The sequence below is a fragment of the Sitophilus oryzae genome, unplaced genomic scaffold (assembly GCF_002938485.1).
Source record: "Sitophilus oryzae breed Bouriz unplaced genomic scaffold, Soryzae_2.0 scaffold_847_pilon_pilon, whole genome shotgun sequence".
NCBI lineage: Eukaryota > Metazoa > Arthropoda > Insecta > Coleoptera > Curculionidae > Sitophilus > Sitophilus oryzae.
In genome coordinates, this window is record NW_022147469.1 from 2209222 (window position 1) to 2235611 (window position 26390).

Below are 26390 nucleotides of genomic sequence, written 5' to 3' on the forward strand. Positions count from 1 at the left end.
TTGTGTTTTGTCACAGAGCTGACAAATGTAGGTTGCGAGTCTTTTGACTAATATAGTTGCAAGTCGTTTGACTGTAAGCCAACGGGGTCGTTTGACAACGGTAAGAAAACCTCTGTGACGTCCTGCCTTCGAGTTGGTCTTGATAGTTTGAGGTCTCCATAATGTCTTCTCGATTGACGATGCGGCGTTGGGATGGTGAGCCACCCAAATAGCTTATTCGATTGGGATGCGAACCTGTTTAGCGGCAGAATTGCGTCCGGGGGAAGCCCTTATACTATTTCAGGTGACACTAGCTAGTTGTTGAAGATTATTAACCAATAGATCCGAATAATATTTGAATTAGATGGAAGATATGGAATGGGATATATTGAATAGAATGTCAGTGATGTCAGTGGCTAGGGGGCGGAGTACCCCCGGGTGAGTCTTACTATTTAACTATCAATTTTATCCAGATCAGTAAATGTTTGTTTTGTTATTTTCATGTACAATGAGAGAGTGCTTGCCAATGACCAACTAAAGGGATATTTGAGGTGAATTTGCATTGTGAGACCCGGTTGAGTAAGCCCCAAAAATAACGATTTTACACTAGTTTGTAATGCCATACATGTTCGAAAGGATTACCACCAAGTAGCATTTTCACGACTTGCGACCACATGTTTACTAAACACAACGTTGGATTAGTTACAAAAAATAGTTAGCTCTCTACCTTGGGTATTAAAATAAATTTAAACGTTTTTATAACGTTGGGCCGACGTTGGACTAGTACTACAGCAAAGTAGAAGCTTCTGCGACGTCGAATAAACGTTGTCTTGTAACCTTTTTTGCTTAAGTGATCTTTAGGTGATTTGGACAACGTAGTTACAACGTTGGATAATATAGAGTTTTCCGACGTCAGTTTCAGGACCTATTCCAACGTTATGCAAACGTCGTCTGTTTTACTAATTCCAACGTTGTTTAGATTTCCTTATTCTTACGTTGGTAGGACGTAGAGTCACTACCTTTTTGCAACTGTATTGAACCATAACCTTAAATCTTAAATTTTCAATTCATTGTTCTGTTCAGTCAGACAGTTCAGTGCTGTTTTTGTTTTTATAAAAAAAAAACTTAATTAAAATGGGACATAAGAAAGGTACATATAAAACTAAATTTAAATATACATCGACATATATTACCGACACTTCCTCGTTTATTTAGATTATAGAGGGCGGCACAAGCTAGACTCTAGAATGACTAAATTAGGCAATCTTGCGACTAGTATACTACCTGTTAAGGCCGAACTGCGACTTTATTAGTCCAGTATGCGACTACTCGAACTACTCCATCTTAATCTCCAAAACAACAAAGTTAAAGCCGCCATGTTGTTAAATAAGAAAATGTTTCGTTCTTAAAATAGCAATTCCTGCTTTTTGAATACATTAACTTGAAATATTTGACCCTAAAAAATACGCGGAAACAATTTTTTCGAATGCGAATAAATTATTCTCATTTTACTAAAAAAAAAATTCAAGAAAATTTTTAAAACTTCTTTAATTTCAAGGCCCATTAGTATTTTTTAAAGTAGAAACAATACATTTATCAATAAAGTTGTTTGCGTTTAACTTTTTACCTTGGGTAACGAGTTACAGAGTCGGTTAAAGTGTTTCAATAATTATGATCTTCAAACATCCTCCACACTTAAATACTTTTGTTTTGTTTTCCTTCACTGCCATCTGACATATGTCTCTAACTAAATTATAAATATAATATTTTTACTATAATTATCCCAATTTAGGATAAAACGCGACTTAGACGCCATATTAGTTTTGTATTTCTGTGAATTAGGATTTTAAACAACGTTGCAGTTTGTACTAAATTAGGCTTCTAGCCAACGTCGGTATCCAACGTCGTCGTTTCAGGCCAAAAATTATTCTCCAAACTAGTGCAGTCTAGGGTTGGCACGAACTGTGTTCAAATGTCCGAAATAAAAAAAAAATTAAGTGTGGCATATCATTGTACTTAGGAGACCGAGTTCTATCAAAATCTGAAATAAAAATGCAGGTCCGTATTTAAAAAAAGTAATTTAGCCTATGTATCTGCCACAAATTCTCAACTAATTTGAAAATTTAAAAATGCTATCGGATAGATAGCCCCTAATAAAGAGTGGCTATAGAATGTGCAATTAGTTTTTTGATTTTCTAAAAAATATTGACAGGAAAAAATAAAATTGATTTTCAAAAAATTCGTTTTTTGCGACAAACTCAGCAATCCTTGAAATTTTTGAAAACTTTTTTGATGGAATCGTAGTGAACATTCTAAAGCGCAACTTTACCCCAATTTAACCATCTTCGTACCCTATTACGGTTACCGATATCAATGCTCGTACCTCGAATTTGTAGCACCCTGTATAAAAGAATTAATATAATAGAGCGCAATCTTTCAACAATTGAAATAGTTGGCTATATTCTGATTTTGCTAGTGGTTTGGTGGGCTGTACATTGTAAATTCGAATATCTATTGACTGTTAATTAATTGTTGTTTATGAACGAGTTCTAAACCAAATGAACAAGGACCGAGAACTCCTCGACATAATAAAAAAAAGAGGAAAGCAGCCTATTTGGGCCATATCATGAGACATAGCAAGTATGAATTCCTTCAGCTCATCATCGAGGGTGAAATTGGTGAAAGCGCGGACCCGGACGACGGCAATGCTCCTGGCTGAAGAACATCAAAAGATTGGACAGGCCTGGACTCACATACTTTGCTGAGAAGAGCGAAAATAGAGAGGAATTTGCCATGGTTGTTGCCGATCTTCACTGAATGGAGAAGGCACTTTAAGAAGTAAGAAGAAGATTGACTGTTATGTCTATAAGCGTCAAAACAAACCAAGCATTAAATAATGTGATTAATTTATTGACGATATTTAAATTCGCTTTTTAACTAATTTAAGCCTAATCAAAACAAGATGAGAAGCACTTGTAATAAATTTAAGACACATAAAGGTGCGTATTCATTATCCGCACGAACGAACGAATGTTCGCTAGTGGTATGGACGGGGACCGCACGAGAAGACCGGAGGCATTTGTTGGCGAACGCCTTTGATGTACCAACTTGAAACGGATGGTCGAGCGAACGAACGAACGAACGGCCGCATGCGTTCGGTCCCCGTCTAAATATACCGCACTTTCATTCGTTCGTTCGTTCGGATAATGAATACGCACCTTAAAGGTGCGTATTCATTATCCGCACGAACGAACGAACGAACGAACGTACGTACGCTAGTGGTATGGACGGGGACCGCACGATAGGACCGCACGAGAAGACCGGAGGCATTTGTTGGCGAACGCCTTTGTTGTACCGACTCGAAACGGATGGTCGAGCGAACGAACGAACGAACGGCCGCATGCGTTCGGTCCCCGTCTAAATCTGAAAAGCGCACGCAGGCGAACGCCTTTGATGTACCGACTCGAAGCGGATGGTCGAGCGCACGACCGAACGAACGGCCGCATGCGTTCGGTCCCCGTCTAAATATACCGCACTTTCATTCGTTCGTTCGTTCGTTCGTTCGGATAATGAATACGCACCTTAAATATACCGCACTTTCATTCGTTCGTTCGTTCGTTCGGATAATGAATACGCACCTTAATATATTATATTAGTTTCAAAATTTCTAAGAAAATATTAGTAATAAGAAGTTCAACGTAATTTTGTAAATTTAAAAGGCATCTAATATTCGCTGATGACATAGTCTTAATAGTTCTGAAGAACTACAAACACAAAAATTAACGAACTAAATACATTACCACGTAAATTTTAAAACTCCACGACGAATAAAAGTGTTCCATTTTATTTTAGCGAAAATTGTTTTTAAACTTTTTTAAAGAACTCATTTAAATAAAGCAAATGATTTGCTTTTATTGTTTCTATGAAGGACTTTGAAGTAATATGTACACATAGTAGGTATCTACTTCAAAGTCCACATTATACTAAATTCAGGCCACATTATATCTAAATGTAATTCTCCATAATATGACAGAAAATAATTTACTTATGCTATTATCTATATTATAAAATTATTAACGGAGAAATGTTTTAACGTAATTATGTATTGCACAGTTCAGGTTCGTTTCTGTACCTAACGGATTCATATGCGTCGCTATTTACCATAAGCATATACCTATTAATCAACCTAAATTAATTAAATTTAAATGAAAACGTACATCATAATAAATAGACATTGGCGCTACACAATAATAACGCACTAAAATTTAATAATGGCGGCAATTTATTTAAAATAATTACCGAAATATACAATTTCCATTTCCTAAATTAAAGCTGCAATTTGTAAGTTATGAAATATGTATATCTGTTAACTATGTTATACAGGTTTAATACGATATTAAAGCAATATAATATACTTGTTATAGGTACTCGTACATAATAAAAAAAAACTTTTTAGAATTTTGATTTAAGTCAGATTTTACCCACAATTAAAACTATTTAAAACCCACAAAAACAAATTGGAGGTAGCATAACTATAATTAATCTTACTTTAGGTCGTTTTTTTTTTAATATCAATAAAGCTGATTTAATAATGTGGTGCTTTAATTTATTGGAGAGGTGTATATTTAATATTTTGGCCTTTTTTTGTAGGTTGTTAATCTAAAAAAAGTCTAGTGTACCAAATGCGTACAAAAAGTTAAATGAGAGAATCGTTTTACAAGCTGAAAACTAACTTCACCCACACACATTAAAGTCGACTAAGTGCAACAAGACCAAAAAGTAATCTAACAACCCATTATGTACCTAATGTTTCCAATTAAGGTTAAGGAATCTACTTTTAATAGGTCCTTAAGAGTTTAATCGTATTTGGAATATTAATTTAATATACCAAAACACAAATAGAGAAGAATTATCAAGTAAATAATCATTAAAAGACAAATATATACACTTTATCAATCCAATCAATAAAAAAATAATTACATAGTGTCGACTAAAAACTATATTATTAGTTGTTTTAACTGAAACTAATATATTTTACTCGTATTTCTTTCTAAAAGGAAAAAAGATATAATTATTGGATCGGTGTTGGTCAAAAAAGGGAATGAGAAAATAATTTCGGTTTTTATGGAAAAAGGTTCGTTCCAGACAGTGATGGATTCTCGTATGCGTAGGTTACAAGGTAAAGATAATTTTTCTTCATTCCCGAAACGATTTCCTGGAAAATAGCTAATATTCTAGAAATTTTGAAAGTTACTTTAATATAATCCCAATTTCGATCTGTTACTTTAATAAACAGAAATTATTTTTAATTCAAAATTTAATAATGAAGTTTGGTATTTAAAAGGAGTAGAAGTTTATTGATAAATACAACTGATATCTAGATTTAACATATAATTCATAATATTAAATAAATAAGCAAACACTAATTAACTTAATTAAGTTGTCGAAATTAATAATTAGTCAATAAATAAAAGCACATTTAGTTTGCGTTAAATATGCCAAAATTAATTTTAATTTGTTACCGTAATTGAATAAATTCAGTGTCGCTATTGTTTTAATTACACTGTTAGCCTCTTTTTAAATTAAAAATTAAAGCCCTTGTCTGTCGATTAACGAGGAGAAATAAAGTATTGTTATTTGGACGAAAGTTTGAAATACCCTGAGGAATGGTTTAACAAAATAAGATGCATCTTTTCTCATAATACACACACCGGAAAAATCTAGGAATATAATTTTATTAAAGTTAAAAATAAATGTTTTGAATAAACAACCACATATTTGTAGGCCGATTCTTTCTACTTCGATTGAAACGAAGTAGTCACACTAGTTATTTCTAAATTTGGGATATTTGCAGAAGTGCTTGTGCATTTTTTGTCAAATGTATAAAAAGCACTAGCATCAATTGTTTGAATTTAACCTGTACTGGCTATGTTTTTATGATAATTGGCCAGAATTCATTCAAATAACTCTATTTAGTATTAAACGACATTATGGAGCGTAGACATCTTAACAGAGACGAAATGCTAAGGGCCATGGGTATGCTCGAAGCTGGAATGCGCCAAATCGACGTAGCTAGAGCATTAAATACAACGCAAAGTGTAATATCGCGATTAAGTACACGGTACCGTGAAAGTGGTGATGTTGCTGAAAGGCACACAGGGCGACATCGCATTACTACCCCTCAGCAAGATCATTTTTTACAATTAAATGCTCGACGCCGACCGACTCTTACAGCACCATAGCTTAGTTTAATTCTCCAGGAAACACATAATGTAACCGTTAGTCCTGACACTGTTGGCAATAGATTAAGAGAGGTTAACTTAAGAAGCAGACGCCCCTGGAGAGCTCAACCCTTAACGAGAGAAATCGAGAGGTACGATATTTGTGGGCTCAAGATCATGTTCAGTGATCGAATGAACAATGGGCAAATGTTCTTTTCACGGATGAGTCACGCTTTGGAATTCATCCAGATTCGAGAAGGCTTAGGGTATGGAGAGAACCGGGAAATCTTATTCGGTTGGATCATGTTCAGGAAGTGCACCCTTATCAAGGTGGAACAGTTATGGTCTGGGGAGGAGTTCAGTTAGGCCGAAAAACCGATCTCGTTTTTCTTGAAAGGTTTCTAACAGGAATCACATATCGTGATTTAATTGTTGAGCCTGTCGTGTTACCATATGCCAATGATTTTGGGAGAAACTTCATTCTCATGCATGACAATGCACGGCCTCATACAGCCAGAGTGGTAAGTGAGTTTATCAATGCTCATCAATTAAACATCTTACCCTGGCCGGCACAATCTCCTGACCTCAACTCCATCGAGCACGTATGGGACGCGGTCCAAAGAAGAATTTTGAGAATGGGTATGCCTCGTGAAATTCGTAGGGATCTGGTTCGGGCCGTGAATGCAGCGTGGCAGGCTGTACCACAAGAAGAGATCGACAACCTGATCAGGAGCATGGAGGGATGTAATGAACAGTAGAGGAGGCCATACCCTTTATTAAGTAAAAATGGTTTTATCTTTTTTTAATTCACAGTTTAGAATTAAAAAAAATGTGTGTATTTTTTTGAGTTCAATAAAAATCAAGGTAAATTTGAAAAATTCGGTAAATTTCGCATTTTTATTTCCAATAGGTCCTGTAAACTATTTGTTTATTTTAATTTTATTATATCAGAAATGCAAATAATAAAATTACTGACGATGGCTGGATAAAATTGTAATATCCCTAGACTTTTCGGTGTGTGTGTAGTTTGTTTTTAATTTATCTCTAAGCTTTAACAACTCTAAGCTTGGAGATATTCGCCTTGAAAGAAGACAGCACAGATCTATTGCAGTGATAGCAGTAAAAAGCATTCCTTTGCCAAAGAATATTATAGTTATTGCTTTTGGTCATCAACACATCTCTGAAATAGTGATTAGTGTTATTGTAATGCCACTGTCGATGAAAAGGCATATTAGAGTTTGTTGCTAGTTACTCCAGTAGAGATGGTTTTAAGTCCAGAAGATAATCTCTACCATGTTCAATTAAAACAACGGCAGCTACAACTTTTATACTTAAAATTATTCTTGTCAGAACTGCCAACAAACATTAATATAACTTTTTAATGACAGTGGCATTAAAAAACAATAAACATTATTTTATAGGTATGTTGATTAGCAAAGGCATATTTTTAATGCTATACTAAGTTCAGTAGATCATTACTGTCAAATCGAATATGTCTAACAAAAAAATTGGGATGAATCAGAAAATAAACTATCAAGAAAATATACACCCTGATAGTAAAGTGGTTTTTAAATTTATTACTGTGCTATTCTTCAGGATGTTTCAAAATTTCGTCAAAAAGAATTTCGTCACATAACATTTTGTTTTTCCTTGTGATGAGAAACATCCATTTTTAATTTAAAAAAGGTTAATAAGATACACTAAAGTATTTTTTTTTTAAATTTCACACTGTACAGGTGGGTCAAATTCGACGCTTTTAAATGAAAACACCCCTTTTCTATAGGAGATAGACGAAAACTAATATCGGTGCCTGGAGCTCAATTCATCATCAAAAACATGATGGTGAAAACCGCACATCAATATCTGTTACCGTTTCGGAGTTACGTGGTGTTTTTCAAAAATGCATTTTTAACAAATCGCTGTAACTTCTTTGCTATGCAAAATTTTGTATTTCTATGAAAACATTTCCAAAGCACCTTTTTACGTAGAATTTAATGGTTTAAGTATAATTTTTTTAAAATCGAGTTAGTTGAGTTATATATAGAAAAATTGATTTTTTATTTGGGACACCCTCTATATTTTTAATTAACTGAAAGAATTTAAAATTACCTTTCCAAAAATATAGCACACTTGATGTTTTGTTATAATCCCCTTCGAAATACAGAATTTTTAAAAGTTCGCCACTTTTAACTAGTAGGCTTTGGACCCCTTATTGATGATATACCCTCTTAATGGAACTCGAACACATATTTTTCCAGCAAGACGACGCGACGCATCGCCTCTGAACGCTGAAGTTATCAGCAAATTTTGCAACCGATTTCAAGAATAACAATGGATAGCTAACTCAAGATCCCAGCCGTTGGCCGTCGAGGACGCCTGATTTAGTGCCCATGGATCTAATCCTATGGATATATTTGTGGAAGAATGAAGGTTCCTTATTCCTTATAATCTAGACAAGAATTAAAAATACTTAGCAGTTATGAGAGGTTATTTTCACCCTCACTGAGTTAATGAATTCCGCGAGAAATGTTCAAAACTGCGCCCCATCTGTCCATAACAGAAGACGGTTGATATGTCGAACGCCTGTAGCAAAATCTCATGTCTTGGCTTGCTTATTTATTTTTATTGGTATTAGATATAGTTTAAATGTGTTGATGTTGGTTAAATATATAATATTTCAAATTGCACAATTTAAAATCCTGCATCTCTCATAGCAAATATTATTTTCCTTTTAATTGATGCTCACAGCTAGAATTTTTTGCATTGCAGCCGGTGCCGTTCAAGGCCTACTTATTTAATGCGGGCGAATTTTTTTATATACTATATATCTCGAAGAGGAATAGAGCAAAATATCAAGAGTGTTATATTTTTGGAAAGGTAATTTTAAATTCTTTTTCAATACATTAAAAATATACAGGGTATTCCATGTAAAAAATCAAATTTTCTGTTGATATATTTTAAATTCTTAATTTAAAAAAAATATACTTAAACCATTAAATTCTAACGTAAAAAGGTGCTTTGGAAATGTTTTCATCAAAACACAAAATTTTCCATAGCAAAAAAGTTAGAGCGATTTGTTAAAAATGCATATTTTCGAAAGTAAATCATAACAGTAAATCCTAAACGATAACTGGTATCGATATGCGGTTTTCACCATCATGTTTTTGACAATAATTGAGTTCCAGACACCGATATTAGTTTTTGTCTATCTCCTATAGAAAAGGGTGTTTCCATTTAAAAGCGTCGAATTTGACCCACCCTGTACACATCTATGCCTTTCTGTTTCATTTCAATTACAATTTTAATAGCCTCATCTCATTTAGGGAAGATTAGTATGTGCCGTGTTTATTTGTTTTTCTTTCGATTTGTTTTTTCTTTTTTCCGCTTTTCGTTGAATTTGAAACACCAGTGAAACCGTAACAGAAGGAAAATGTCGGAAAATTTTAGCTGTAATGCTGTTTTAATCCCAACGTATCACATGTGGTGCAAATTAAAGAAAATTTGTTCCAGGAGGGGAAATTTGCCTATTTACAGAGTATAGGTAACATCATTTTTATTTGTATTTCATTTTCTATTGGCTATGATATACATACATATTTGAAAAAGAGACTGTTATGTGGAACTTGTCTTTAAGGCTGATTTACACGTATTCAATACTGGTCCCAGTTTAACTGGTACACCAGCACTGGCATGGTACATGTAATGCCAGTGTTGGGTTCCTAGTGAAACTGGCGCCAGGTACTACATGTTACCCCCCCACCCTACTACATCTTATATCAGCTTCCGCTTCCACGATGATTTTCCATAATCACATAATGGTACATTCAGGTATTGTTTGTGGACAATTTAGACACTAAAACTGATTTTTTTTTGACTTTTATTTTTAAATAAAACAAAAAAAAAGATTATATTAGTATTACTATATTTTTATATCCTGTTCTATTTTTTGAAGAATTTTTCTTTTTCTTATATATCTTTTGGTCCATAAAACTGTACCCCTTTTACTTGATTTGAAAAGTATAGTACAAAATCACATATACAGCACAATTATTCGTTAATTTAAAATTAATCTTAAGAGGTCTATTAAATATACAGGGTGGCCCATCGAAAACGTTCCGCAAGCCATAACGGCCAGGGTAATTTTTTTTTCAGAAAATTCAAAAACACGTCAATTTTGTTTGTGAGGGGGACAACTTTTGCCTCAAAAATTATTGCAAAATCTTAAATCCTCTAAGCGGGGGTGCCATCCCCCGATTTTTTTCAAATGGGAAGGGGGGTAAAGTGGTACCGCAGTGAAAAGGGCTTTCTATTCTCTATACTTTCCTGCTTCGTTTTTGAAGATCGGTCGAGTCGTCGGGAAAATATAAAGGATTGAAATTTGAAAAGTTTATTTAAACATTTATCAGAGTAAATGATAAGGATAAATTCCTTCGTCCAATTTGCTATTTTTTCTTATTATTTCTAGATGTTTGCAGTCGGGTTGCGCAGATATTCAATGAGCGCCATCCTGACAAACACCTTTATGGCAAAATTGTTCGCCGGTTGGTAGCAAAATTTCGCGAAACTGGTTCCGTTATGAATAAAAAGAGGCAGAGGGAAAATCCTGTAGTAAATGAAGCTATGGAGGTATTCGTATTGGGCCAAGTTGCCATGGACAGTATTCTGAGTACAAGAAAATTAGCCAATGAGACCGGCGGGAATCGTACAAGTTTCCAAAGGATATTAAAACAACACAAGTTCCACCCGTAGAAAATTCAGTTGGTACAAGAACTCAACGAAAACGATTTTGATCGTTGCTTGCCATCAATTTTGTGAAACTATGAGTGAACGAGTGGCGAATGATAATAATTTCCTATTTAATGTGTGTTTTTCGGATGAGTGTACTTTCTTCTTGAACGGTGTAGTTAATCGGCACAACTGTCGGTACTGGGCTGAGGACAACCCCTGGGTTTTTCACGAGGTGCACACACAAAACCCTCAGAAATTGAACGTGTGGGCTGGTATTTTTGGAAATTCTATTGTGGGTCAGTTTAACGATATCGAGAAGAACTTCAACGTATAAGTCACAGAACAGCTATCTAGCAACTGCCGCACCTGATCGTTCAACGTTGTGGCAAGTGAAACAATGCTTAAACATCTAGAAATAATAAGAAAAAACAGCAAATTGGTCGAATTTATCTTTAATTATCATTTACTCTGATAAATGCTTAAATAAACTTTTCAAATTTCAATTCTTCATATTTTCTCAATGACTAGACCGATTTTCAAAAACGAAGCGGGGAAATATAAAGAATAGAAAGCTCTTTTCATTGCGGCGCCACTTGACCCCTTTCTATTTGAAAAAGTTGGGGGATGACACCCCCGCTTAGAGGGTTGAATATTTTGCAATCATTTTTGGGGCAAAAGTTGTCCCCCTCACAAACAAAATTGACGTGTTTTTGGATTTTTTTAAAAAATAAATACCCTGGCCGTTATGCCTTACGGAACGTTTTCGATGGGCCACCCTGTATATCTATAAGTACATAACAATGAAGGACACTCGGTACAATAAAATTGTTATATTATAGAGGGTGCACGAATTGCGTTTACCAAACTTTATAAATTTTATGACTAAAAGTAGTTACGTCCATAACAATACCAACAGTAAATGACATTTCAGGTTTGACAATGATCATGACAATGATTTTAAAACTTTGTTCAATGAATTTTTATCGTTGAACCATAGCGTTGAAACCTAGTTTAAAAATTAGATATTTCACGATTGAAATTGAGGTAGGATTAAACTGGGCTTTTTATCATCTTTTAATCTTATATACTACAAGAAAAATATACCTAAATAGAATTGCTGATTCCAGCGTTTTTTAGAATTCACTTGAACCCGAGTTTAGGTTATGTTTATACCTATTTAATCACAGTATCATCTGCGTAGCGTATGATATATAAAAATTAGGGTTTTTGTCTAGCCTAGTCAAGTTACAGTTGGGGGTTGGAACCTTTGGTTTTACAACAGCAAACTATTTCAGATTTAATCATCTGCTGATGATGTTAACATGCTAACGAAACGCAAAGTAAAAGTGTTTTGGTTTATTGTGGTGATTTAGTGTTTTATTTTGCTGTTGTTAAGTTAAATTTTCTACATTTCCAACATCAAAATGAAGCTTAGTATATAAGTATATTATTTTTTGTTCATAACCTAAACAGTTTTATTATGTTTGGTCTTCTATTTAGAGATTAGTGGTAAAGTTTGGTGCACGTATCACTTCGTTACAACCTGTATAATAGATATATGCTATCGAATAGGTGTAATGCAAACACTAGCAAGGTGGAATGGATAGCCTCCGCCCATAACAACTCCGAAGCCAGCCGTCCCAAGCGCGGAATCCCAATTCCCTTTGGATTTTTCGTGCGCAAATAGAGTCGTCTTGGATATTCTCGTCTATGAGATCTGGAACAGAAATGAAAAAAATATATTACAGTAAAAGTCAGAAATCAGTGATTATTTGCAATTACTAGTAAATGCTCACGTCACTAATTTGTTAACACCACACCAGTAAAAGTTCTTCTAATTTTGAATTTCTAACTGTTTTTCTTAACACTTGAAAATATTCTATTAATTCTCTAATTTAATCATCCCTGATTTTAATTGTTAATTCCCAAATACAATGATGTAGCGCAGTTGCCCAAAAAAGGTATAATGAAGAATATTGTCATAAGGGGAACATTTTTGGATTTTTTGTGAAACAACATTTGGGAGCTTCTAAAAAGTTAAATAAAAATCCAGGTTTCTATTTTAAAACAAAAGTTGATTATGATTCCAGAAAAACGAATCGTCTCAAGTAATTTTTGATCTCACCAAAGGATAAAGGTAAAGAAGTTTCTTGAGGATTGTATTTGTAGATTTTTTTCTATTTGTTAAAATAAACTCGTAAAAAAATGACAACAAAAACCAGAAATTTCAGTTTTTCCACCATATTTCCAGAAATGAAAAAGATAGGTTCAATTACTAAACGGATTATTATATTGGGTTCACTTACAGGCAACTTTGTCCCAATTTAAGCCAACCTGTTAAGCCGTCATGTTGATGGCATTTAAATAATATTGAAATCTTGTTTTTTTCATAATATTTAAGTATTTTAGTTTTTTGCTATTGCAGTTATTGAGATTATAAAACACACAGGTACTAGGTCTGTGTCATGTAACGCTGTTTCGGGTAGTAAAAATAAGCGAAAAAGAATTCGAACTAGGCGTCGCCGTCGTGTTGTGTTGTCACAATTTCAAATGTTAATAAAATTGCCGAAAAGATGTTAACGCGTAAAGGAGAACGTAATTAGGGCATTGTTGGGTGCAATAACATTCAATAACTCAACTTTCCCGGATATTCAATTCTCCCGAAACAATATTTTATAGCTTCATGTTTCTCACACCGATTTGATGAAAAGCAAAAATGGACCGACGCAGTTCGATGAAACAAGTGAGTAACCAAACCAAAATGATCGTTACACGATCAAAAAATTAAATAGATATATACTATGAGAGGATAAAATATAATTTGCAATATTAATGGTATACTTTTTTTAATCAACTAGTGACTAAATGTTTTATCTTCTAAAATTATAATTATGTACCTGTAAAAAATTTCGTTATAGCCGAAATAGCCCCAATTATGCCTCACTAGCAAAACCACTGATTAATACTATGCTCGCTACCGTAGTTTACCGTAGTTGAACTCATCTAAAAAGTTTTTTAGCTGGAATAATAAATTATAATACAAGTTAGACCTTCTGAACTTTTTTTACGATATTCTCCGATGGTGGCAGCACCGGCGGAGAATGCACCAAGACTATAAGAAACTATACCTCCTTAACGCGTCTCTTTGAGATCCTGGAATCAACCTGAACATATCTCCGTTTGATTCGAACAAAGACCAAGAATTTTATATAAATTTATTTTCGCATTTTTTACATAGATTTCTAATAAACCCACACTTTCAATTTACTTCCTGCCCATTAACTAATTTGCTTAAGATCTCCGCAGCTACAATTTCCACTTTCGTCAACGAATCGTGCAGCGAAGAGCAACAAAAATCGTGCGAGCTACTTAAACAGATTGCGCCACTTAAAGTGCACAGCAGAGTCGAGAGCACCCTCTCGAGAGGTCTTCGATAACTTGCCTTTGAACTGGAAAGTTTCGAGGCTGAATACGTGTGGGAGCCATAATTTTCCCGGTGCTGCCGTTTTCATCGAACAAGATGAGAAGGAATATTTAAATTGTACGCCAGATCGTTGGGTTTAAGTACGGTTTAGTTAGGTACTCGGTTTTAACTGATAATAATAAAACTGGCACTTTTAAATTTTCTTACTAACGGACGCTAAAATTTGATTTTTTGAAAAAAATGTGGGTTTCTATTTAAAAAAAAATGATTTATGATAATTGTTTAATTTCGCGATTCAATGGCAGCTACGACCTAAAATATGAAGGTACCCATTTAAAAGAAGAAAGTTGCTGTCAACTTTCGTTATTTCCGAAAGTAGCACCATATTGACAATATTTTTAATTGATAGATCATTGTGGAACAATGATGTGCAAAAAATCTCCGAACTAGATCTCTTAGTTCTCTAGAAAGAGAGATATATCCTCTATTATAGATTCGGCACAACACCGGTATCGGGTCTAAGGAGAGACTATGTTAAAGAGGTGGAAAAGATGGAGACAGATCCTCCAGACTCCAGACTCCAGACTCCACCTTACGGGTATCACAGCCAGAGAGAGACAAACGCTTCGACTATGAAGGGCACGGAGGGCTAAACCATAGTAGAAGGAAAAGTTTAGTAGTTTCCTTATAACTATGGCTAAACTCCAACCGTGGAATGGTGTATACCCTCGAAGGAGGTAGATGTCCACTTCTCGGATAATGAACAACTATTGTCAGAAGAGATAAGGGCAATACCCTGTCCTACAACTGGAAGATCCCCATGTATAGAGTTTTAGACTGTATGATGAGTTATAACTCATGAAAAGGAAATACAATAGATCTATGGATTTTGTGAATCATCATGCTCTCCTTCATGTCCTGATGTCTAGAGATATTCTCGATTGGTATATACAGAATGTCCCAATTTTCCGCCGACATAGAACTACTACTTATTTTTGTAATCGAAATAAGTTTTCGGTTAATTCGACACAATTTACCTCTATACAAAAGATTTGTGACATTAGTTTGATTATACTCCGATTTCAATGAAATTTTGGGTGTTTATGTTTTGCTAAGTGCTTTAACATTTGACATTCACAAAAATCAAGAAAAAGAACGGGAAGGGTTAAAACTACCTCCACCCCTACATAAATTTTAGTATAAATATTTTCTAACTCAATCGACGACTGATTTTCTTTTCGTAAAATAAAAAATAGCGTAAAAACGCCACATTGCATAGTTTTTGAGAAAAAAAATTGGAGAATTCATTTTTCCAAAACAGACCTACAAAATATACAGGGACTTCCAATATTCCGTAGACATAGAACAACTACGTATTCTTTGAATCAAAATACATTAATTGCACATAATTTGCCTTTATACAAAAGTGCTTCGTTTGTCCGTTAGAGGGCATCAATCAAAAACAAACCCGAACGTTAATTAATTTAAATGTCCCAAGCAGCATTTGGACGTCGGGACAACGTTGTGTCACGCGACCAAACGTCGGGGCGCAACGTCGGCACAACCTCGTGCCAACCCTAGTCTGCACTAGTTTGGAGAATAATTTTTGGGTCGAAACGACGTTGGATACCGACGTTGGCTAGAAGCCTAATTAAGACAAACTGCAACGTTGTTAAAATCCTAATTCACAGAAATACAAAACTAATATGGCGTCTAAGTCGCGTTTTATCCTAAATTGGGATAATTATAGTAAAAATATTATATTTATAATTTAGTTAGAGACATATGTCAGATGGCAGTGAAGGAAAACAAAACAAAAGTATTTAAGTGTGGAGGATGTTTGAAGATCATAATTATTGAAACACTTTAACCGACTCTGTAACTCGTTACCCAAGGTAAAAAGTTAAACGCAAACAACTTTATTGATAAATGTATTGTTTCTACTTTAAAAAATACTAATGGGCCTTGAAATTAAAGAAGTTTTAAAAATTTTCTTGAATTTTTTTTTTAGTAAAATGAGAATAATTTATTCGCATTCGAAAAAATTGTTTCCGCGTATTTTTTAGGGTCAAATATTTCAAGTTAATGTATTCAAAAAGCAGGAATTGCTATTTTAAGAACGAAACATTTTCTTATTTAACAACATGGCGGCTTTAACTTTGTTGTTTTGGAGATTAAGATGGAGTAGTTCGAGTAGTCGCATACTGGACTAATAAAGTCGCAGTTCGGCCTTAACAGGTAGTATACTAGTCGCAAGATTGCCTAATTTAGTCATTCTAGAGTCTAGCTTGTGCCGCCCTCTATAATCTAAATAAACGAGGAAGTGTCGGTAATATATGTCGATGTATATTTAAATTTAGTTTTATATGTACCTTTCTTATGTCCCATTTTAATTAAGTTTTTTTTTTATAAAAACAAAAACAGCACTGAACTGTCTGACTGAACAGAACAATGAATTGAAAATTTAAGATTTAAGGTTATGGTTCAATACAGTTGCAAAAAGGTAGTGACTCTACGTCCTACCAACGTAAGAATAAGGAAATCTAAACAACGTTGGAATTAGTAAAACAGACGACGTTTGCATAACGTTGGAATAGGTCCTGAAACTGACGTCGGAAAACTCTATATTATCCAACGTTGTAACTACGTTGTCCAAATCACCTAAAGATCACTTAAGCAAAAAAGGTTACAAGACAACGTTTATTCGACGTCGCAGAAGCTTCTACTTTGCTGTAGTACTAGTCCAACGTCGGCCCAACGTTATAAAAACGTTTAAATTTATTTTAATACCCAAGGTAGGGAGCTAACTATTTTTTGTAACTAATCCAACGTTGTGTTTAGTAAACATGTGGTCGCAAGTCGTGAAAATGCTACTTGGGGTTATTAATTTTTTCAAGCTTTTATGAAACTGGTTGTCAAATATAATTTGTAATACTAACATAAACAACGTAAAATTTCATATTTTCGCCAACTAGATTATTAAGAGCATAATATATTTTATGCGCCTCCATAGATTGATGTGACAAAAAATATTTTTTGGAAGTCAGCTGTGGATATAAAACAAATGTGACAAAAAATATTTTGTTCCTCAAAAAGTATGTGCGGTGGCGTTTTTTCACAAGAGACAAAAATGTAATAAATACTAGAAGGACCATTTTACGAAAAAGAAAAAAAATCGGTCGTCGGTTGAGTTTGAAAATATTTATAATAAAATTGATGTAGGGGTGGTGGTAGTTTTCACCCTTCCCGTACTGTTTCTTGATTTTTGTGAAAGTCAAGTGATAAAGCGCACTTAGTAAAACATAGATATGTTATTAAAATACTTGAAAAAATGTTTTTAAAGTTTGATGCCCTCTAAGGGACAAACGAAGCACTTTTGTATAGAGGTAAATTATGTTCAATGGACTTATTTTGTTTCCAAAAATACGTATAGTAGTACTACGTCCCCGGAATATTGGGACACTTTGTATATGGAATTTATTTGTATATTCCATAGCATTTTCAAGTTATTCAAAAATAGGTAACTATATCATCACTTCTGATAATTCAAACTATTAATAATCTTGTTGTTCGCCGAATATACCCGTATTTCATCAGGCGTCTTATCTAATCCTAATTTGGGTGGAACTCTACTACACAGACCAATATAGTTGCTGCAAAAGCTAGATAACTTAAATTAATTCCCGGCTATCTGGGAAATAAACGGGTCGGGCTTTAGGGCGTTACACACGAAATCGGGATGTGTTTATGGTATTGCAGATACAAATTGTTGTTGGACAGTATTATGGCTCACAAGACAAATTTATATATGAAATAAATCCTATTCTATTAAATTTTAGCATGGTCGCTGGACAGGGGGGGGCAAGAGGGGGTATCTGCCCCCCCCTGGATCACTGAAACAATAAAAATAAAAGCTATCTTCTTACATCCATCTGTAAAAAAAATAATCATTATTATGAAATTGTTAGGTGTTACCTGTAAACTAATAAAAAATGTGGTAATTATTGGGAAAACTGGAAATCGTCCGATTTTCACCAAAACTGGTATACACACTATTTTGAGGTCGTAGATTACGAATCTATTTTTTTCTTGGCGGTCTCTTACCGTTTTCAGAAAAACGGAAAATTATTTCAAATTTCAACATTGAATTTTTCTTTATTTCGGCCCTATAAAGTAATAATTTCACTATGTTTTCATTATATTATAGTTTATCTAAAAGCCACCCTTGATTGGGGATAGAAAAGTGTCCAACATTTTACTGAAAAACACTTTTCTTAACAAAATAGCAAAGAAAATTGAGACCAGATGGAAGTTTGACATTTGATATATCCTTCTTTCTCTCTCTTATGTAATAAGAGAGACAAATATATTCTAGACCTAATCTAGAAATTTGAAAATTTACAACGTTGCCATATCTTCTATTTTTTCGGGTGATTAGGGATTTTAAATAAATTACCTATTATGAGATCGACAATAATTAAATATACACCTATATCCACAAAATTACGCGGAAGAGTTTTGATTGCATTGGTTTTAACTTCTTTGCGGAGGGGGTTAATCTTTTTTTAGTTAATCTAATAATATAACAACAAAAGATTAACACCCTCTGCATGGAAGTTGTAACCAATGCAATCAAAACTCTTTCGTGCAACTTCGTGGGTATAAATAGTCAGATCTCGTTGGTAAAATAGCAGTTATGGGAAGGAGCCGTTCTTCTGGCGACCGCCTTTCGTAATTCCAGAATGAGCGAAAAAAACACGCTAAATTTAGGTTTAGCATTGGCAACGTTGCTTTAAATGCCAGAAACACATAAACTTACTTCGGGTTTCTCTTATTACCGATTCTGAACCGTCCTAGAACTGTGATGCGTATGCGCAGAAGGAAATATGAAGACATTATTTCATTTGCGCATGCGCTGCAGAGTTCTTGGACGGTTCAGAATCGGTAATAACAAGAACCCGAACAAAGCTATAATCTAACATTTTCAGATTGTTTACAAATTTATTTTAGCAAATTTTCCTCTATTATGCATAGAATTGGTTAAAAAAGTAACAGCAAATAGCAAAAACATTATTGATTATTGAATACCTAACAAAATATGTGCTAGAAAACTTTAAAAATATGAGAAATTAAGAAAAATTCGATATTGAAATTATTTTCCGTTTTTCTGAAAAACCGTAAGAGACCGCCAAGAAAAAAGTTCAGATTCGTAATCTACGACTTCAAAATAGGGTGTATACCAATTTTGGTGAAAATCGGACGATTTCCAGTTTTCCCAATAATTACCAAAAATGTCAATTTTTTATTCATTTTTACCTTGCCCCCCCCTAAATTTCATTCTTCCGGCGCCCATGAATTTTAGTTTGAATATGAATCATTATCATTGTGAAAATTAGTCTCTCTAGTTGTCTGAATTGTAAAAATATTTATAACATCAGGTTAACTCAAAATACAATATGAGCGAAAAAAAAACGCGTCAGCGATGTTTATGAAAAGAAAATCGCTGTCATATTATATGTAAATTTATACGGGGACTGTCATCGATCGTCATTTCCAAGCCAACTGGGCGCAGTATTTGTCTTATATATGGGCGCAAGCGCAAAAGATAAGTAGGAGAAGCATGAAGGACATTTACTATTTTCCATATGTTCTTAGAACATAAGGAAATGCATAGCAACATTGTTATTAAGGTTAATTTTTTAGGGTTAGTGTTAAAAGTTAGGACTAAGTGTGGATTTTTATATGCATCCGTCATGCGTCGTTTGTTCTTTAGTCGCTTCAATCATGTTCAAATATGACCTGTAATTTTTAAAATTTGACGACACGTTACGGATGCTTGTAAACCCACACTAATACTCAAAGTAAGAACCAAACAGCATATACTTACTTTCACATTTTATCTGGCATTTTCCTCCTGCCGAGCCAAATTTACACCATTCCTTGCTATTTATCTGTTAATAAAGAACATATTTATGAAGTACTACTAGAACAACATAAATGACATTAAATTATACAATAAACATTTTAAAAAAGATGTTTATATGTTTCAAACCTTGGTTTTGTACCTAAGAATTTTGGTATACCTATCATATCTTAAGCAGCCCTACAGTACTCGCGAAATATGCCGAAGAAGGTCAAAGTTGAATAGTGAAGAGGGTTATTTCGAGTTTCCTCGTCTAACTTTGCCTCGTCTCGGCATATTTTCATTAGACGAGGAAACACAAAATTACCTTATTCACTATTCGACATTGGCCTACTTCTGCTTACTTCGCGAGTACTGTAGGGGTCGTTTTATAAAAATAGTTAACTAGGTATATAATATATTATTTAAGTCGGTCCTACACGATGCGTTCAACGTTGGTTCCAACGTTGTAAACAACATTTGGCATAGGTTTCGACAATACTGCAATTGACAAGTGTATCTCCTAGACGATGTGGCAAATGTTTATGTATCCAACGTTGGAAGGTGTTTGCCACATCGTGTGGGACCGGCTTTGGGTATACGTAGGGTGTGCCTTTTAAAATAATTATGAGATTATTAAAGTAAAAATGTATCAATTCAAATTATATATACCTGAAAGAGCCCTAAGGATTTGGTTCGGTCGGCTTTGTCGGTAACTTTAGACGTATTTTTAGCACTCTCGCTTTCAACAAGACAAACCCCTATAAATAAAAAAAAGCATAAAGAATGTTCTCGAGAATGTTTTAAAACAATATACAGTATGTCCCTGGCCTGTTTTTACAAGAGGAAAAACTTCTTTATTAGTGACATTAGGAGAAATGCATTCTTCATAAAAAAATTGCCTGTTCTTAAACGGTTAATCCCGTTTGTACTTTTCCAAATTTCCATATCGTTTTAGAGAAAATTACAAAAGAACATTATTTTTTTTTTAATTTCTTTATTATTCTTGGATAGATTATTATTGATACAATTTTAATAGACGTCATATTTTTTGCTGTTTTAAAATGTTAAAGAAGCCCAACATTTATTTAGTTTATCTCAGTCATCTTAGGGAAAGGGTAATAATGCAAGAACGAGAAACGCGTTATTATTTTTAGGAAAATTTTTCTTTTTTTAAAGACAATCCCGGGAAATACTGTAGACACAACAAAATACACAAAAATAATAGGATATAGATAGAGATACACAACAATAATAAAATTGTCTGGAATGTTTAAGATAATCAGTTGCAATGTCAATATATCAAGGACAAGTGTGTTTACATTTTTGAGAGTAGATTAAGTAGTATTCCTAGCATCAAACAGATAGTATCAGTTGGAGAAGATATATTTAACATTTTTGGAACTGATTATACAGGGTGCTACAAATTCGAGTATTGGTAACTCGGTAACCGTAATAGATACGAACATGGTTAAATTGGGGCAAAGTTGCGCTTTGGGATGTTCACCAAGATGCCATCAGAAAAGTTTTAAAAATTTCAAGGATTGCTGAGTTTTTTGAAAAAAAAAACGGATATTTTTGAAAATCAATTTTATTTTTTCCTGTCGATAATTTTTAGAAAATCAAAAAACTAATTGCACATTCTCATAGCCACTTTATTAGGCCTATCTGATAGTATTTTTAGATTTTCAAATCAGCTGATAATTTGTGAGATACAGAGGCCAACTTAATTTTTTTAAATACGGACCTGCATTTTTTATTTCAGATTTTGAAAGAACTCGCTCTCCTGAGTACAACATACAACATACATATTTTTTTTTTGTTTTGGAAATTTGGACACAATTTATTTAAACTAATTTCAAATCCGGCTCTGTTTTTTTTTAATATTTAATATATTTATCATTACAATATTGATAAGCTTTCAAACTTAACAGTGACGTGGGTTGAATACGGAAAAGCAAATGCAATATCAAAAATAATAAAAAATATAAATAAAATGTAATATAAACAATCAAATCATTTCCCCGGAAGATGGATTGGAAATGATAGAGCAGTATAATGGCCAGTGAGGTACCTGGACCGTCTGATGACGTCAAGTAATTCGACAGGTCCAAATTTTACAAAAAAGTAAAATCAACACATCTCGGCAGTTACAATAAAGAGTACAAAATACATTCGAAAGTATAAGATCTATTCAAAAGCTATAAATAAAATTGAACGAAAAATAAATTTGTGCAATAGGGAGGGTGGTAACCCTTTCGAACATGTAGACTATGTAAAGTATTAGAAACTAGTTTGTAGAAGTTAATTTATTCATAATAACTACGATTAATATTATGCAAATTATTAGATCGTACACTGAGAATTTCAAATACATAGTAAGAAAAGTTAAAAATAATATCTTTAAATTGCTGATCTGGATATTATTTATTTCAATCTTTCAATTGGCTCAATTTTCTTTATTCAATGTTAATTACCACTGATCAATAATGTTGCGATGAATATAATCAGATTAAATAATTAAAATAACAGAGTCGGACTTGAATTTTTTTTAAGTATAAAGTGTGGCATATCATTGTAGGGGAGAGCGGGTACAGTTGTAACAGTTTTTAGAAATTTATTTTTCAAAAATAGAATGAGAAATTTCGCGAAGTGTACTTATTATCTTTAGATAGCCTAGACATTTATCATCAAAATGCACATAAGAAATCGAAGGTATATTCACCTATGTAGTCTTAAAAAAGGCAACAGTGGTGTGATGACATGTGTTACAATTGTACCCCGCGGTGGTACAGTTGTAACATAGAGGAGGGACAAATGTAACGTGTTTAGTATATTGATTTTTCATCTGAAGCAAATAAAATGTTAGCTCCTAGAATCTGACAAACGTTAAGATATGATTTGGATGCATTCAAATAATAATAATTGCTAGAAAATGAATGCCAACTTTTATTTACAATATGTGAAAAAACTGGTGCAGACAACAATCTTCAAAAGTTATACCTATTCTATAGAATTTTTTCTAAGAATAATTCTAACCTAGTCACATCGTAGATTTTTCCAAACAGCGTTCTAAAAAAAACTAATGCGCCTATAAAAAATACAATATTAAAAACAAGATAATTAAAAACTTTAAAAAAATATCAACTTGCGAATTTCCCTTTTTTCCAAAAATGCTTTTTCTTGTTCGGGGGATAAAATTCGAGTATGTGGATTGTAACCACTTTAGGAGTTTCACCAGCTTGTATTTTTTTTAAATAACGGAAAAGTGTTACATGACAGAGGTCCAAACTTCTAGCAACTTGTCGAAATCCAAGATTTTCGTTCACAACCAAACCCGCAGCTCTTTTTATAAGTTGTTTTGTAGGTCCCTTATCACTATTAATTATTTTTACTTAGGCATGTTAATTAAAAAAATGAGTACATCTAACGAAACAATGGGTAGGTATCACTGTAACATGTTACAGAAGTACCCTTTGCAATTGTTACAATTGTACCGAACTGACAACCCTGCACTTTTATTGAAATTAAAAAACTAGAGCAAAATTTACCTTAAACTGAACCATATCATGTTAAATATACATGCATAGGCTACAAAAGTATATACCTACATTGACTGTAAACTATCAATATGATAGTTATTTAAGAACTGATAAAATGGCTTAAGTTTTGCTTTTTGTGTCGATAAATAGATATAGCTCTATTGTTATGTCACTGCACCATTGCAAAGTCTCAACTGTCGTCAGATTGTACTGAGTCTTGAATTTGAATAACTGACCAGGTGCCATAATAATGTATTTGAATTTAAAAAAGTTATGGTACCTGTTACATTTGTACCGCGTTACAATTGTACCCGCTCTCCCCTACTCAGGAGACTAATCAGAGGATTGTCAAAGCCCTGGGACTGTATGATGAGTTATAACTCAAGAAAGGGGGACACAATAGATCTGTAAGGTCGCAGTGATTAACCCCCCTCCCACTCATTCTAAATTCTAAAAAAAAATCCCTCGGTGAGCTGGCATCCAGAGTAGGAGGGCTTTGTTCTCTTTGCCTAATTTGTTCAGTTTCTCTATGCATTCTTTGACCAACTTCGAACAGATTGATACTGAGTTGATCACAAAATAGTAATTTTTTATATAGAAAAACATGTCGATTTCACAAAAATAACAAAATCAAAACTTGCCAATTATTTCAGTCCGTATGTAATTGATCGCTCCGTAATTTTACTTATTTATTTTATATCTAATATATTTTCCTCTTTTTCAGGTATGGAGAAAAATAACAATTTGTTAAATTGACATAAAGGAAGAAATATACCTAGATAGATAGTAAGTACGTAGATAGATATTGTTATAAGATATTAAGTAGTCTTGAAAATATTTTAAATAAAGTCGAAACGTCCAAATCCATACGTCCGGATTTTTAAAGTGTCCGGGGCGCGGGCGGTCCGGCACGGATTTGGAAAAGCGTCCGGAAGACCTAACCGCAAACACAAAATTCGTAATTCAACTTAATAAAATATTTTACAGTTACAGGTTGAATTAATTTCTCAATTACTTTGTCTACGATCCTACAGCTCTACTTAACCGACCGCGACGCATGTTCGAAAGTACCCATTTCTATACTTTGGCGCTCAAAATTTTCGCTTTTCGTGCACTCCTGGAAAGTAAATGTTTTTTTGGTTTATATTTTGTTGATTCCCGGGCTATTATTTTCTTTTGTGCCACGTCCGAATGTGGTCCGGATTGGATTTTTGTTTCAAAGTTCATTTGTCCGGATTTTGTAAATTTTGTGGTTTACAGTAATATTTATTATACGAATATCCTCGTTGATTATTGGTTTGAAATAAATATGCCAGTGTCCTCCAATGAAAATGCGAGTTACTAACTCTAATAATTCTAATTCTGATGTGACAAACGAGCTAGATGCTTTACCTAGACCGTTATTCAGAAGCTATAAACCTATCGATGAAAATATGCATGAAAATTTACTTCCTAGCACACAACTAGAGGATATTAGTAAACAGGTACAGTATCAAGTTTATTATAGTGATTTTCTTAGCCCCGTATGGCCCAAATTGATACCCAGAGTTGCCACAAGCGTATTTTTTATCGGGGTAGATTATCACGAGATAGCGGGGTTAAATTGTTTTACAAAGGGGTAGATCAACCCCGAATGGGATAGCTGTGGCAACATTACCTCTACCACTTTTCCTCTCGCTAGCTCGTGCCTCATGGCTTTGAATTTTTACTCCCAACGCGCGTAAAGAAGTTTCACTTCAAAAGAAATCACTTAATTTTTTTCGCACTTATCCATTTTTACACCCTGTATATGATAAATAAATACGAATCAATTTGGCACATTCTAAACCTAATAAGGTAAACAAGGGCGGGTTATCGCCCTCCTCTGCCTTCATATTTCCATCCGACTTACAATTCCCCACGTAACTCCTCTCGAATCCATTATTCAGCAGTTCTTTGGTGAGGCCGCATTTGGTGTACACTTTGGCCTGCGCCACGTTCCCCATCAGCACGGCCACCATCAGGGCAAAAGTACCGCGAATCGGCTCCTCATGACCGGTCCTAATTAAAGTAGTACTACCTACGCCGTCGGGTACTGCCAAAGTTTTCTTGTGCCGCCGATTCGGTTAGTTAGGCCGAATAAAACGTACCGGTGGAATTTTTTCGGCACGATCCGCCGCGATGGTCGTACGTACGTAGGTATGCCTGAAAAAGGAAAAGGCGATTTAATGTTTAGGCGAGATAAAAAGTGATGGTACTTAATTTTTAACTAAATAAAATAATTCAATGAAAATAAAAAATTATTGACATTTATATACAAGGTAAATCTTAAATAAGTGCAAATTTTTTTTCGCGAAATTTTTTTTTGAAAATTTGGATTTTTTGCAAAACTTTTTGGAATTTTTTTTAACTTTTAGTTAAAAAACATATCTTCTCCTAAAAAGTTCTCTAGGTATTTCGCCACTATAAGAAAATCTACAAAATAAAATAGTTATTTTTTTGTAAACACTGCTGGCGTTAATCCAATAGAGACTATTTGTCAGCAGGGGGCGGATCTAGGATTCGGGGGGGGGTGGGTGTGCTAGAAACAAAACTTTCAAAGTACATACTCCGGA

General features: G+C 33.9%; 1 protein-coding gene across 1 annotated transcript; it reads right to left on the reverse strand.

The window, feature by feature from the left end:
• Nucleotides 1-11672: 11672 nt before the first annotated feature.
• Nucleotides 11673-25800, reverse strand: LOC115889788 (lysozyme-like). Its single transcript, XM_030909870.1, has 4 exons — nucleotides 25688-25800; nucleotides 20927-21015; nucleotides 20240-20303; nucleotides 11673-12645 (listed from the first exon to the last, which is right to left on the reverse strand). Exons 1-4 carry the CDS (start codon nucleotides 25794-25796, stop codon nucleotides 12515-12517), a joined length of 393 nt encoding a protein of 130 aa, XP_030765730.1. The 5' UTR covers nucleotides 25797-25800; the 3' UTR covers nucleotides 11673-12514.
• Nucleotides 25801-26390: the final 590 nt, after the last annotated feature.